We start from the raw sequence: 14,317 nt of genomic DNA on the forward strand, positions 1-14,317 counted from the left end.
GGATGCACCTGGAATTCAGATGCTCTTGAGGGTAAGCGTTCTCTGAAGGTCTGGGTGACCTTGGAAGGTCATGGAGTCCTGGGGGGTTCTGGGTGAATGTGGAGGTGACATTTGGGAGAAGAAAGCAGAAAGTACTTGAGAACTATGGTGTCCGGGAGACTCATCCTATGGTTCAGGTTGTCCTGAGGGGGTGTCCAGTGTATTCTGAGAATCAGGATATCTCGGAGGGGCCAGAATGTACTTGTGTTTTTTAGTTTTTTAGTTTCCTGGAAAGAAGTCTTTGGGAATCACCCACATACTGAGACACAAGGCAGGCCCTACTCCTGGTCTCCATTTGCACACCCTCTCCGTCTCCTCTCATGATGAGGTTCTGAGGAGGGGTCTCAGGAGGAATGCATTTTCTCTTCCTTCCCCTGCCTGCTCCCAGGAGGGGATTTAACAGGACAAAAGAATTTGGTCCTCTGGGAATATGAGCTCTTGGCCCCAGTCCCTGGACCCTCCAACAGAGCACCTTCCCTCATCCGGCTTGTGATCCTCCCCTGATGATGGGGGCTCTGGTGACCAGGCAATGATTGGATGGGCCCACAGGGGTGAGGAACAGGTCACTCCTCCAAGGCTCAGGGAGAAAGAGTTAGTGTGGGATTGCAAGCTGGGAAAGTAGGCAGCTGAGAGCAAAAGGAGAGGACAGCATCCCAGAGAGAGAAGGGGCAGGGGGAGAAAAGTGGAGACTAAAACAGAGAAACAGGGTGAGGGCAAGGCAGAATGAGATGATACTCAAGCAAAGGAATGGGGAATTAGAAATAGAAATAAAAGTTAGAAAAAAGGAGAGAGGGAAAAAGATCTATCTATCTATATCTACACAGGGAGAGAGATTCAGAGAGAGGTATAAACAGGGGGAAAGCAGTGAAATACAAGGCATAGAGGGGAACAGAAACAGAGAAAGACTGATCCAGAATCAGAGACTCAGGGACACGAGACTGGGCTGTCTTTGGTCTTTGTTGTGAGCCATGGATGCAGAAGGGAAGAGTGAGCAGGGTAAACAAAAGAAGGGGCGAGTTTGCAGCAGTCTCTGGCCCGAGGGCTACGCAGCCGCTGGGACTTTGACCTCCACGGTGGGTGAGTGAATCTCTGGGGTGGTCCTGAGGAGGCAGCAGGTGTGCACGCTCCATGCCCAGGCTCCGTGGGGCGATGGTTCGCCACGAGGAAAGTGAAGAGAAATAAAAGCCCAGAATCCTAGAATGTTAAAAACAAGGGAATCTTAGAAAACATGGGGCGGTACAACTCCTCTGCTTTACAGAGTGGCGCACTGAGGCCCTGACTGATGAGGAGGGGGCAGAGGCAGAGCTGAAATCTGTCTCCTCCCTCCTGACCTCAGAGTTCGCCCACTGCACTGCTTTCTCCAAGGAAGAGAGTTGGAGGGGCCAGGGCTTTGGATCTGAGGGGAGCAGGGGGCTAAGGTGGACAGTGAGCACTGGGTAGGGACTACCCCTTGGGTCCCCATGGGGATGGGACCCTCACTCCAGATATCTTTTCTCAGTGTGTGCCTCCCAGGTGTTTCCTTTTGCTCCTGTTCTCTATTCCCCGGCTGGCTCTCAGACTAATTAGTGTGGGGGCTTAGTGAGCCTGTAGGGAGAAGAGGCAAGCCTTTCCCACGAGCTCAGGTTCCTGCAGCCTGGTGGCCAGGCCAGGACTGGGATAGGGGAGAAGATGAAATGTATGTGTGGGGAGGGTGTGTCTGAGCAGAAGAGTGAGGAATGTTTCATCTTCCCAGGTGGGGGGAATGGGACAATGGGAACAATATAAAGGCTTAAGTTGCATGTGAACCATGAGAGCAGGGAGCAAGTCATAGGGGTCTTAGACAGAGACCTGGGCAGTTTGTTAGGGTGTCAGAGCGAATAGGAGATCCACAGGGTGAGACCCAGGAAGGTGGTATGTGTGCTCAGAGAGGTGAAAGGCTATGGAGGGGCATGCCTTACATGGGGATGCATCTGGGGGGGTGTAATAGGGAGTGGGCACACGGTGCAGAAGTGAGGCAGAGGGAGCGTGAGTGCCCGGGACAAGTGAGTCTGAGGGGCGGACTTCATGTGGAGAGGGCAGCATGGGTTAGGGGACTCAGAAGTGAAGCAGGGCCAAGGCTGAGCTGGATTCAGCTAATTCTGAACGCTGAAGAATTTCTGGTCAGGGCAGAGTGTATGAGCAACACACTGGGTCCTAGTAGAATCTGGGGGTTCCAGCATATGTGGTCCGGGATGGATGGGTGGGTCAATGCGGCAGCAAACTCTCCCTCCCCCCTCCTTCTCAGACATGAGCACTCAGCCCTATAGGAACCTCTCTGGTGTAGGAGTGGGGAGACCAAGTCTTTGCTCGCAAGGAGAACAGAGGGGTCGCCCACACTCCCGGCGCCGCCACCGCACCACCTTCAGTCCAGCGCAGTTGGAACAGCTGGAGTCAGCTTTTGCGAGGAACCAGTACCCTGACATTTGGGCCCGAGAAGGCCTCGCCCAGGACACAGGCCTCAGCGAAGCCAGAATCCAGGTGATGGCCCAGGATCCTTCCCCCACCATCCCCTGAAGAAATGCAGATTCGGTGATTGAGAACTACTGGGACATAAATTCTCAGGGCACTATAACCCTAACCAAAATGTTCACCAGAACAGAGTCTTACCCAACAGTCAGCATAACCTCATCTACGTCAGGAATGTCACTTGAGTTTAACCTTGGAGCGAACCTAATCTAACTTGAATTTCAATATCAAACCCCAACCTTAACAGTGATGTGAACTCCAACAGAAATTCAATCCTAACTACTCACACACGTATGTAACCTTGTCCCTAACCATGGCCTTGAAACTCAGTCAACCTGATACTCCCTCAATTCTAACCATAGAGTTAATTAATCTTAAGAATAAACTGTACCCTAAATCCAACCTGGTCTGTAACAATTAAACTCATCCATAGTCTTAGTCTCTAATAACCCTAGAGGAAATCTCCCATTCTCTGTGGAGGTGAAATGCCACTGTGTCATGTTTATCTCTTTCTTTTTAGAAGTTGACATTTCTTACTCACCCAAAGTTGTAGCAGGGCAAATTTAGACATGGATTGGGGGAATGGTGTGGGTCTTGCTTTGTCACTAGGCCTGGCTCAGCTATGCCTTCTGCAAGAGCTTTACTTCCTCTGGGGATGTGGGGGAGTCTTATGCTCTGTACCAGTCTGTAGCCGCATATGAGAATGCCACCTATTTGAGAGAGGGGCTCTGATGTGTCTATTCTCCCTCCTCCTCAGGTCTGGTTCCAGAATCGCAGAGCTAAGCAGAGGAAGCAAGAGCGGTCACTGCTCCAGCCACTGGCCCATCTGTCTCCTGCCACCTTCTCTGGTTTCTTGCCTGAGCGCCCTGCTTGCCCCTACTCCTACCCAACACCACCTCCCCCAATGACCTGCTTCCCTCACCCTTACAACCACGCCCTTCCCTCTCAGCCCTCCACTGGTGGTTCCTTTGCTCGACCCCACCAGTCTGAAGACTGGTACCCCACCCTGCACCCAACCCCTGCTGGTCATCTGCCCTGCCCTCCACCCCCACCCATGCTTCCCCTCAGCCTTGAGCCACCAAAGTCCTGGAACTAAAGTTAAACAAGTACTGATAAGGTAATTTCCCATCCTGTGACCCTCACAAAACAGAAAACTGGGTGGTTTCCTTTCCTTCTAAGGGCAAAGTAGAAATATGGTGAGGGACAGCTCAGAGACTGGGAATGCTAAAATGGGAGATCATGATGAAGGCTCACTGAGCTGATTGAGTGAATTTAAGGAGGTGAAACTACTGAAAGATATAGGTAAAGAGCCCCAGTGGAGGTGACTGGTGGGAAAGTGACATTGAGGGAAGCAGTGGTTGCTGCTGGTGGATGGAAATGGTTGAAGGGGATAGAACTTTTGGGACTTCACTCATTGAGATCACAGTTGAGGACCTTCATCCCCATTGTTTCTAGCTGATTTCAATAAGGCTTTTGATTTAAAGTCTACCTATACATCCCTTCCCCATCACCACCATTCGAATCCATCATTAAGTTTTGTTCATTCTATCCTGGAAATAGCTCTTGAATTTATTCCTCTCCTTTCTGTTCCAGCAGACACTTTGCTTTTTCTGGCCCCACGTTTTCTAATTAATCCTCTTCCTTGGTTCCCTTAGCTCCAGTCTTTCCTACTTCCAACAGGCTTTGTAAATCTGATCATCAAATATTAGCTTTCCAGTGTTTTATAAACAATAAATAAATAATACCTGATTTGCTAAGCCTGTAAGAGTCTTCAACATTACCTTCAACGTAACTTTTAAGTCACCTGCATGTGGTTTTGTTATTGAGCAAGGGCTCCTGTGACTGCAGCACAGAAAGCCAAACTCTGACAGCTGATGTTTGCAGTAAAGTAAGGGTTTATTGCAGGGCGCCAAGCAAGGGAGTGGGAGACAAGCCTCAGATCTGCTCCAACTTGGCCTTTGAGTTGGGAGTGTTTTTAAAGAAGAAGAAAAAAGAAGTTGGGATTAATCATCGTCTTGTGACATCTCTTAATCATAATTGTGGAAGTCAGGATGTGTCCAGTTTACAATTCTCTAGCCACCTGGGGGATCTGTGAGCTCATCCTGCTCTGGAGAAACAACCTGAGTTTGTGTGTTAATGATGATATCTACAACAGCAATTTTAGTACATTAATGATGTTATAGACAATAGCAAGTTTAGTCGTCTGATTCTGTTTGATTAGTGTTCAGTTAGCACAGGATTGAGGTCAGAAGAGACAAACAAGGGAATAAAGTTTTGAGTAGAGAGATTAATCATAAACTCACAAAGGGAACTCAATTTTAGAGGGGCTCAGTTTCAGTTTGTGATAGAGAAGAAACAATTTGATTAAGGGCAAACTTTTCCAAGAGCAAACCATGAGTCTTGAGGCTCATAAGAGGTCATTCCAGGAAAGAACCTGCTGTGAAGTGCCTTAGTCTGAGCTCTCCTAACAGAAACATGGTGTGGCCTAGTTGGTTTGCCATTTATATACCATATTGCTTATAATGTACTTATTTTACTCATAATTTACTTATTTATATGTAGGTCTACCTCACTTATGGGCAGATCCATAGAAGAATTCTGAGTAAACAAGCCTCTAGGGATTTTATTTGCAGTTTTTTATATGTATTGTATTTTAAAAGTCTGGAATTGAAACCTCTGTGATGCACAATTCCATTTCCATGTAATTATCCCCTTGCGCCAGACTGCCTTCCTGAAAGATAATACTGATTTGCACGCATCCCAAAATGTCAGTGTCAGTTTCAGCATATCCTTATCGACATTGATCATTTTGGACACTTTTTTAACTGAGAGTGATGTCTCCTAGTTGGTTATTTTTTCAGTTTTCATTTAATCGATTGCTAGTGAAAGTTAAAAAAGTTTCATGTTTATTGGCAATTTACTTTTTTTTCTCCTCTGCATTGCTTTTCTGAGTTATTTGTGTATTTGTGTATTTGATTTAGTCATCTCTTATTAGTGCTTGAGGAACCCCAAGTGAGAAATCTCCCCTTAATTTTACTGGCTTCACCCATGTTTTCCTCATTATTTGGATCAAAATATTATGCCTTGAGTCATCTTAAATTTATTTTAGTTTATGCAGTAAAATAGTCATCCAATTTCCCCTCAGTCAGCTAGCTGGTTTTTCCAATATAATTTATTTAACAGTCTAACATTGATTTGTAAAAACATTTTTTCACACACTAAGATTTCATATGGGGCAGTTGTAGACTCCTAATTCTTTCCCACCAATTAGCTTCTCTATTCTGATATCAGTACCATAGTGTCTTAATTACCAAAAATGTAAGGATATTTAAAATGTTAAATTTTCTTATCCAAATACAAGGTGTGTCTTGTTATTTTTTCCAGATTACTTTTATGTCCCTCAGGAAACTTCTTGGTATTTTTTAATAAAACAAATCTTAATAAGAGTATTATAAATTACAAAAGTTATATAGGTCTTTGTAACAGTCAACCCAAAAGATTTATATACATATAAGACATATATATTATATAGATGAATATGTATTATACATGAATATATATTTATACATATTAACCTGGATTAATCACAAAACCCCATGTTAAGCAATTTCAACTCAACATGAGATAAACAACATTAGTAGTGTGTATCTGTTTGCAACTTATTATGCTCATAGAAAAATATACAGACATACACATGTAACAGGGAAGAACAAGATCTGACTCCATGTTGGATCTGTTTCTTTTACTTTAACCTTTGCTCTCCATTACTTTTTGTTACTATAATCACTAAAAGGCTGTTGTCTATAGCTATAGGCATACATAATGGCCTTCCTCGGGGAACCCTGCCCCTCTGCCTGAATATGAAACTAAAGTGCCTTTGTTCAGCTCACAGGGAAACACCCTGACCCTGCCCAACTGTGAATGGCTGCAGAAAAGAAGAAATTAACACAGCTCCTCCCCGAGGATGGCCAAAGACCAGGAGATATTTTGCAAGACTTAAGGCCTTTTACTTTACTTCCTCACCTCCTCCCCTTCTCTGTTCTATAAAAAAAGCTAGCATCCAGATCCTGATAAGATGTTACTCTAGGACATTAGTCTGCCATCTTCTCAGACACCTGCTTTCCAAATAAAGTTGCCATTCCTTGCCTCAACACCTCGTCTCCTGATTTATTTGCCTGTTATGTGGCAAGCAGAGTGAGCTTGGACTCAGTAACACATACACTAATATTTTTTCCTTTTTAAAAATAAAAATGAGATCCTACTGTAAGTGGATATAGATATAAAAACATCTTTCAACTGGATCACATAGATTTTTATTGTTTTCATTCCATTAACTGGCAATTTTATGAGCCATTTAACCATTCCCCTATCATTTGAGAGTCAGAGTTAGTTTGATATTTTGTTTTGTTTTACCACCACAAATGCCACTGTAGTTGTTTCATTAAAGGATAATTCTCAAAAAAAAATGTAAAATCATGACTCTCAGAGATACGTAAATTTTATTTAACTCATTATTAATAAGGCAACAATAAAGATGTCAAAGCCAGTTCAAAGGACAAAGACCAAGCATATTTATATATGAGGAATAGTGAAATGAATGTGTAAATGGAGGCAAAACTGCCTTCTTTCCTAGTTGAGGAGGGAATTCAATTGACCCTTCAGGGGATGGGATTTATTTATGTGTCTATAGACAAGAATTATTTTGCATTGCTCTCAGTTATCCACAATTTACAGAGTTATAAATTAGCTCAAAGGCAAAGAAAGCCTCAGAGCGCATAAAGAATCAAAATCAAATAACCGGGCTTCCCTGGTGGCGCAGTGGTTGAGAATCTGCCTGCCAATGCAGGGGACACAGGTTCGAGCTCTGGTCTGGGAAGATCCCACATGCTGCGGAGCAACTGGGCCCGTGAGCCACAACTACTGAGCCTGCGTGTCTGGAGCCTGTGCTCCGCAACAAGAGAGGCCGCGATAGTGAGAGGCCCGCGCACCGCGATGAAGAGTGGCCCCCGCCTGCTGCAACTAGAGAAAGCCCTCGCACAGAAACGAAGACCCAACACAGCCAAAAAAAAAAAAAAAAAAAAAAAATCAAATAACCTGGAAAGGAGGGCCCTAAACAGTGCATGGCTTTCCATTGAATCACATTTTCCCCCTACAGTTTCCTCTGGTCCAGGTGCTTTTTACTTCTGTAGGCTAGATGTCCCAAGGTTGGACTGCTGTGTTAAGGGTTATGTACATTAAAAATTGTAAGAGATACAGCCTGATTAGTTTACCAAAAAGTGTAGCTTAGGAAAATGTCCTGTTTAGTTTAAAAATTTTTTTTTCTTTAAGACTAGAAAATTCTTCCCCCTAATATTTCTTTAGAGGTTTGATTTTTAAAAAATCTAAAATAAATACAGAACCTACTTTATATATGCTGAGAATCAAGGGACTGAGTATCTTCTAGATCAATAGTAAAATATACCAGCACTATTCATTAAATAAACTACCTTATTCATTGAATCAAATTGCTACGTTTATCATATATCATAAGTTAAATTCGTGTGAGGTTTAAAAATCTATTCTTGGTTCTCTATTCGAGGGTTGGTTCTCCCACTAGCTTTTCAGGATCACGCAGGCAGCGGCACACACCCGGGGTCCCCCTCGGCCTCATCACACCTGCTGGTGAGCCGGCACATGCGCAGTCAAGTATTCTGTGTCCTTCACTCCAGCCTTCCTAGCCCCTCTCAGCCTCCTGTCCCGCTGCCCGGCCCGCGGACCCGCTACGGGGGAGGAAGGGGTGCGAGCGAAGGAAGGAAGACAGAAGGTGTTTGCGCACTACTGGCCCCCCCCTCGCTGTCAGCCTGCACGGGTCCTGGTGCCTATAGTGCCAGGGACTGAACTGAGGGGCTGAGGCCGGAGAGGTTAACAAGGCATCTCAGCGTCCCTGCGGGTCTTAGAAAGCCCAAGAGGCAGAACAAGGCGTACCTCGACTCTTCCGGTTCCCCTGTCCTTCCTTCTCGGGATTAGAGATATCCTTACAGTTCAAACTGGCAGAAGATTGGAATCTTTGCCCCAATTGGGGTTGAAAAAGAAAAAGAAAAATAACTGCCTTTGAAGCAGCAACATCCCTTCACTCATCCCCGCCAACCAAAGGGGAAATGCAGCCACGTGAGGGTAAAGAAGTCACGAATTCTTCTTTGCGTTGGGAAATCTAAATCCCTGGTTTTTCAGGAAGATCCATTCCCAGTAGGATCCAAATCTGAGTTCAGAAAACGAAATGACTTGGAGTCCGAAATGGGTGTGCAGGGCGTAAGGGGCAGAAGCTCTGGGGTGGCGTAGCGGGACGCACTGCTCCAGGCGACTTTGGAAACAGGGCGCTCCTGCAAGCTACTGAAGACCGCGGGGCTGAATCGCGGAGTTTCCAGGCGCTCCTAGAAGGCTGGGAGGTGCGGTCCCGGATACCCTACAGGTCCTGGCTGGGAACGGGCGGGGCATGCTCGACGCAATGAAAACAACCAGGCCTAAGAAAGCGGAGGAGTTAAAACATTCAGCTCCTGTGAGAAACCTCCTCCCAGACACCTGGGGACTCGAGGCCTGGGCCACTTGTAGCTCTACCCAGCCTCACCTTCCCGGGAGCTCGAGCAACGCGTTTCTAAGCGCTTCAGACACTTCTTGGTCCCGGGGTCTGGCTCCTCTCCAGCCCGAGCTCGGGCTGTCTGCCCAATGCAAACGACACCTGGTCCCTTCACGGTCGCAGGACAAGTTCTCTAGGTTCTGAGCTTGCGGCCTTAAGGGTCTTGAGAAGAGTCCCTCTCCGCGCATCCAGACCGGGGGCTCCTGGATCCCGAGATTGGCAGGAGAACACGTGAAGACCCCGGCCCACTGCCTGCCTGGCGTCTGCTCCCTCCTATACCAGAGACCTCTTCAGTTCGCCCGTTCCCAGACTGCACATCTAGGCGCTGTCTGAACCGTCCACCCGCGCAAACAGCGCCCCCTTCGGCTCAATGACTCCCTCTTTGACTCAGCCGCCTTTCGGAGGATGAAACCTGGTAATGTCTTGCAGACCCAGGAAGCGAGATCAGTGCCATTAGGGCAGGGAATCGCGGTACAGGCGACCTAGGTATTAGACCTAAGCGGGGAAAGGAGCTGGAGCTCCAGGTGGCAAGCGCCCTGGACCCTGAAAGCTTCTCACCTGGTGGAGACAGGAGCGGCTGGATGAGGACCAGAGAGGGCCTTCAAAGTGCTGGGTCCAGGGTAGGGGACCCAGTGTCAGGCTCTAAGACTGTACTGGGTGGGTTTTCCCCTGCAGGGGCTCCTACCAATCAATCCTCCCGCTATTTTCCCGGTTTTTCCAAATTCTCCTGGAATTAAAATGCTCACTCTTTTTCACGCTAGAAGCAAAAGCTGAACCCAAAGTCCCAGTAACAAGAGCAGCTCGGAGACTCAGTCTCTTTTGAATTTGGTCAACTAACTTCAGAGTTTTCCAGGTTCTTGCTCCAGGAGGTCCTTCCTCCACTCCCTACGACATGCCCCTCAGATTCAACTCCCTCAATACTAAGCATCTGAAAGCCTAGGGGGCCCCTTACAGCTCTCCTAGCACCCAGCTAAGAAGCCCAAGATGGAATAGGGTAGGCGTCAGCCCCACAGGGTGACTCGTTGAAGGTGTGTGTGTGTATGTGTCTGTGTTAGCATGTGGGTGTGGGTCTTTGGGGGCTGCAGTGTCTGGATAGGCCTAGGAAGCCACATGGCCTAAGGCTTTGGAATTCAGGGTGCTCAAAATGTGCCCTTATCAATTTGTTTGCTGGACTTCTGGGTCCATCTGAGCCCTGGCATCTCTGTACCAGCAAATAGAACCTGAGGAGCTGGTATAGGGTATCTCAACTAGCAGCTAGAACACCTCTGGGAAATTCTGGCATTTTCTAGACTGAGATGGGCTCATATGCATTCAGGGTCAGGAAGCCATGGGCACCTCAGAAACTCAGGCTTGGAGCCTAAGCCTGGTCAGGTGAGGGAGGTGAGGGGGAGCATGGGTAGAGACAGCTTCCTGTCCATCATATAAGCTCTGCCTTCACAGGGACATGAACCCCAAGGTCAAAGAAGTCAGGTCCTCTTGCCCATCTCCAGAGGATAGAATTGACTCCTGACCAAGCTACCTGCCCTAGAAGCAGTGTGGCAGGGCAAACTGCTTAGTCCCCAAGACTTCCACTACCACCTCCCCCTTTGCTGTTATAAACACTTCCACTTTTTTGGTTAGGCTTCTCAGTTATCAAAGCTAGAATTCTACTATCCTTATAGAATTCCATGCAAACATTTATTGGGTACCTTCCTAGTGCCAAGTGGGGGTCAAAAGCTGGAGATTCATCTCGAATCCAAGAAATTCCTGTCAGACACTGGGACATACCAAGATAGGAGAGGACATGTGAACCCAGCCTCTGACGAGGAAGAAAAGAAGTGTCTGAAAGGAGATCCCCAACACCCCACTTCAGACGACTTGTCCTCACTCTGCTGAGCTCCTCTCTGAGCTCACTTACAGGCGCTGCCCCCTCTGTGTGGGGAGCAGAGGGTCGTGGAGAAAGGGAGGAATGTGAGGGTCATGGGAGCCGCTGCTCAAGACAGGCACCCACAGAAGCCCTTGGCCTTGAAACCTAGCCACTCTGGACACAGAATCTGTGAGTATATGCTGGCCGCCCAGGAGAGGTATTTCGTTGGTTTACTGATCTCCCGCGGTGGACTCTGAAGATCTAATCGCGGTGCGCTTCCTGACATCTTCCTGGGTAAGCTAGGTGTCTCCAGCAGCGCACGGGCCAGAGAACACTCCTGGCAGCAGAGCCTCCTCCCCGGTCCAGGGTAGGGCTCTGGGCGCACTCAGAAGTCCCACCTTTGCAAAGCCTCCAATTCAAGGAGCCTCCCCAGCTGCTTCTTCCTTGGAGGCCATGCAGGGGGTCCAGACACCCTTTTCTGCCCTCCCAGGACCACACTGGAAGTGAGAGGTCTGAGTGTGAGGGAGGTCCTGTGCCAGAGGGGGGCAATGGTTCTCTGGCAGGAGAGAATGTCTCTGGGCTGGTCCAGGAGGGTCTGTGGGGGATGCCACCCAACCTTGGCCCAATCAGGAAAAGAGAAAGTAGCTAATGTGATCTATATATATCCCTCCCTTGTTAAACACTCCTTACCTCTTTAACCAAACCAAACCAAAAGAAAACAAAAAAGCTACTTCAGCAATTCCTCCTCCCCACAGGAATTCAGTGTGTGAAAAATGCAAATTTCCTTCTGATGCCACTGTAAGCCCAAAGGACACTCCTTTCCCTAACCAGCTGCTGCAGGTGCCTGAACATCATCCCTAAGGACCAAATACCAACAGACAGGAATTGATCCCCAAGAGTATACTGAAGAGGTGGCTGCTTCTTCTGGAAGTTGGCAGGGTGTATATTTAAAGTTAATAATAGTCATAATATAATAGCCTCAGTGGCTCAAACCTGCTGTTTTTCTTACTTGCAGAAGAGATAAAGCAGTAGCATTGACTGCAGGATCCTGGCAGAGACCCAGGCCCAGCACCATGGTCAGGTGCAGGGGCAAGTCTGGCTTCCAGGATCTGGGATCTGTTCACAGGAGAGAAGTGGCCAGAGCCAAGACTGAGACACTGCATGGGGGCCTGGAGGTGAGCTCAGGAGCTGCAGAGGGGGCTGGGGAGGATGGGCTTAAAGGTGCAGCCATCCCCACTCTCTGTGCCCAGAAATGCTTGGTGCTGCCTGCACAAACTCCCACTAATTACAGTTGTGGGAATTAATTTTTATCACCCTTAAACTTGAGACATTCAACTTGCCTGGGGTAATGAATGAAAATTGGTGCTTGGGCTTCAGATTGACAGGGCAGGATCCCAGTGGGGTCAGCCGGAGTAGAGGTTTGGTTTTATCATAGTCCGGTGGACAGTGTTTTTTTTTTGTTTTTTGTTTTTTTTAAGAGGAGGTGGTAGATACACTCAGGTCCAGCAGTTACTCTGAAGAGGAGAGGGGTGGAAGTACTGGCGTCCCCCTTTCACCACAGAGGCAAAGCACAGAAGCAAGGGAAGTGGGAGGAGCGCAGGACCAGGAGCTGGGGCTTTGAGTCTCTTGTTTTTGAAGGGACGTGTGAAGGATGTATTTCCTTCCTTAGGGCTAAAAGCAAACCCCGAGTTCCCCCTTGCTGTTTTATTTTGTTTTAGACTCTTCAAATCCCACCTCTTCCTCTGGAGCTTGTACACTCCTTCAGGGCACGTTGTCCTGGGCACACTGTCTCCTGCATTTTCCAGACCCCAGAACCCGCCCCATTCCCGCAAGTATCAGACCCAGCAGGGCCTAGTCCCAGCCCCAGGAAACTTGAATCTTGAACTCCTGCCTGTCCTTAGAGTGGAAGTCAGAGGTCTTCCAGGCACATTCATCCATCTGGGCCCTTGGTCCTCAGACGTGGTAGAGATGGTTCTCTCTCCCTTCCTGCATCCTCATTCTTTTCTATAATTGCCCTTCTCCCTCTTTTTTCCTAGGCTCACTCTGCTCTCTTCTTTTTCTCCCCTACATTTATCCTTTAACCTTGGGTGAACTTGGTTCAGTCCTGCTTTAATAACCACAGCACCTGGACCAGGCAGGAGTGTGGGGTGGCTGCAAATGGTCTTTGCCTCCCTTGCTTCCTCCTTCTTATTACCTGTCTGTCCCTAGTGTGGGGGACTGAGACAACTTCCTACCCCGACCTTCCTTGAGTACAGGATGTGTTGGGAAGTAGGCAGTGGTGACATGAAAAGAGAAAAATAATCATTTGGGAGAGATCAGGTCTAGGGCATCTGGTCCAGCAGGGAGAGGAGGGCAGTGCCCATATTTCCTGTCTGTACAGTTCTGGGAATGTCACCACTGGGGTTGGTAATGCGGACTTGGCCCAAGTCGGGTCACCTCCTCCTATTCCTGGAGGCAGCTGCCTTTGGGTGAAGAGTTTACTTCCTGTGCTCAAATCTCAGAAACTTTTCCTTGCTTCTGGATCTGGGGAGGGGAAGAGGGAGGGACTGCAGGCCATCTGAGGTATGTCTACTCCATAACTTGCCTGGGTGGAGTGGGTCATATGAAGGGGACCCAGGCACCCACCTCACCTTTTCCCCCTCCCTCCCAACTGGCTACCCTTCTTGGAAGCTATGAGGCTTGGTCACTGCTTGGCATCCACAGTATTCATCATCACTCCAAGAAAACTTAAAGTAAGTGATTCAGGCTGAAAGACTACAATATATGTCAGAAATCTGGATCTACACAAAGAAATGAAAAACGTTGGAAATAGAATAAATGAAAGCAAAGTGAAATCTTTTTATTCCTTATTTTTATCTCTCTAAAAGCTAACTGCTTAAACAAAAGTTGTGTGTATTGTGAATTTATAGCATACTTAAAAGTGACATGTATGACAACAATGGCAAAAGGATGGAAGAGAAGAATTGGGAATATACATGTATAAGATTGTTACGTTACAGGAGAAGTATAAAGTAAGAGGTTTAAATAATAAGAAGTTAATAGAGGAGGTGAAGAGAAATCATAAAGTTTAATCCATAAAGGCAAGAGAAGAGGGGAAAAAAGAAGACAAGTTGAACAAATAGAAAACATCCAGCAAGAAGATAGATTTTTAACCCAACCATATGAATAATCACTTAAATGTGGATGGCCTAAACAATCTCTGTTAATAGATTTGGAAAAAAAAAAGCAAGATCCAAGTAAATGTGGTCTATAAGAAACATATTTTAAATAAAAAGACATAGGTTAAAACAGTAGTTATAAAGGAGAGTGGGGTAATTTTGCTCACGAAGGTACAT

The 14,317-nt window shown here is 47.1% G+C and overlaps 1 protein-coding gene across 1 annotated transcript; it reads left to right on the forward strand.

The window, feature by feature from the left end:
* Nucleotides 1–1,007: 1,007 nt before the first annotated feature.
* PROP1 (PROP paired-like homeobox 1) lies at nucleotides 1,008–3,619 on the forward strand. The gene is made up of 3 exons (XM_007169827.2): nucleotides 1,008–1,116; nucleotides 2,303–2,535; nucleotides 3,281–3,619. The coding sequence occupies exons 1-3, from the start codon at nucleotides 1,008–1,010 to the stop codon at nucleotides 3,617–3,619; spliced, it is 681 nt and encodes a 226-aa protein (XP_007169889.1).
* Nucleotides 3,620–14,317: the final 10,698 nt, after the last annotated feature.

Source organism: Balaenoptera acutorostrata, chromosome 2 (assembly GCF_949987535.1).
Source record: "Balaenoptera acutorostrata chromosome 2, mBalAcu1.1, whole genome shotgun sequence".
Classification (NCBI taxonomy): domain Eukaryota; kingdom Metazoa; phylum Chordata; class Mammalia; order Artiodactyla; family Balaenopteridae; genus Balaenoptera; species Balaenoptera acutorostrata.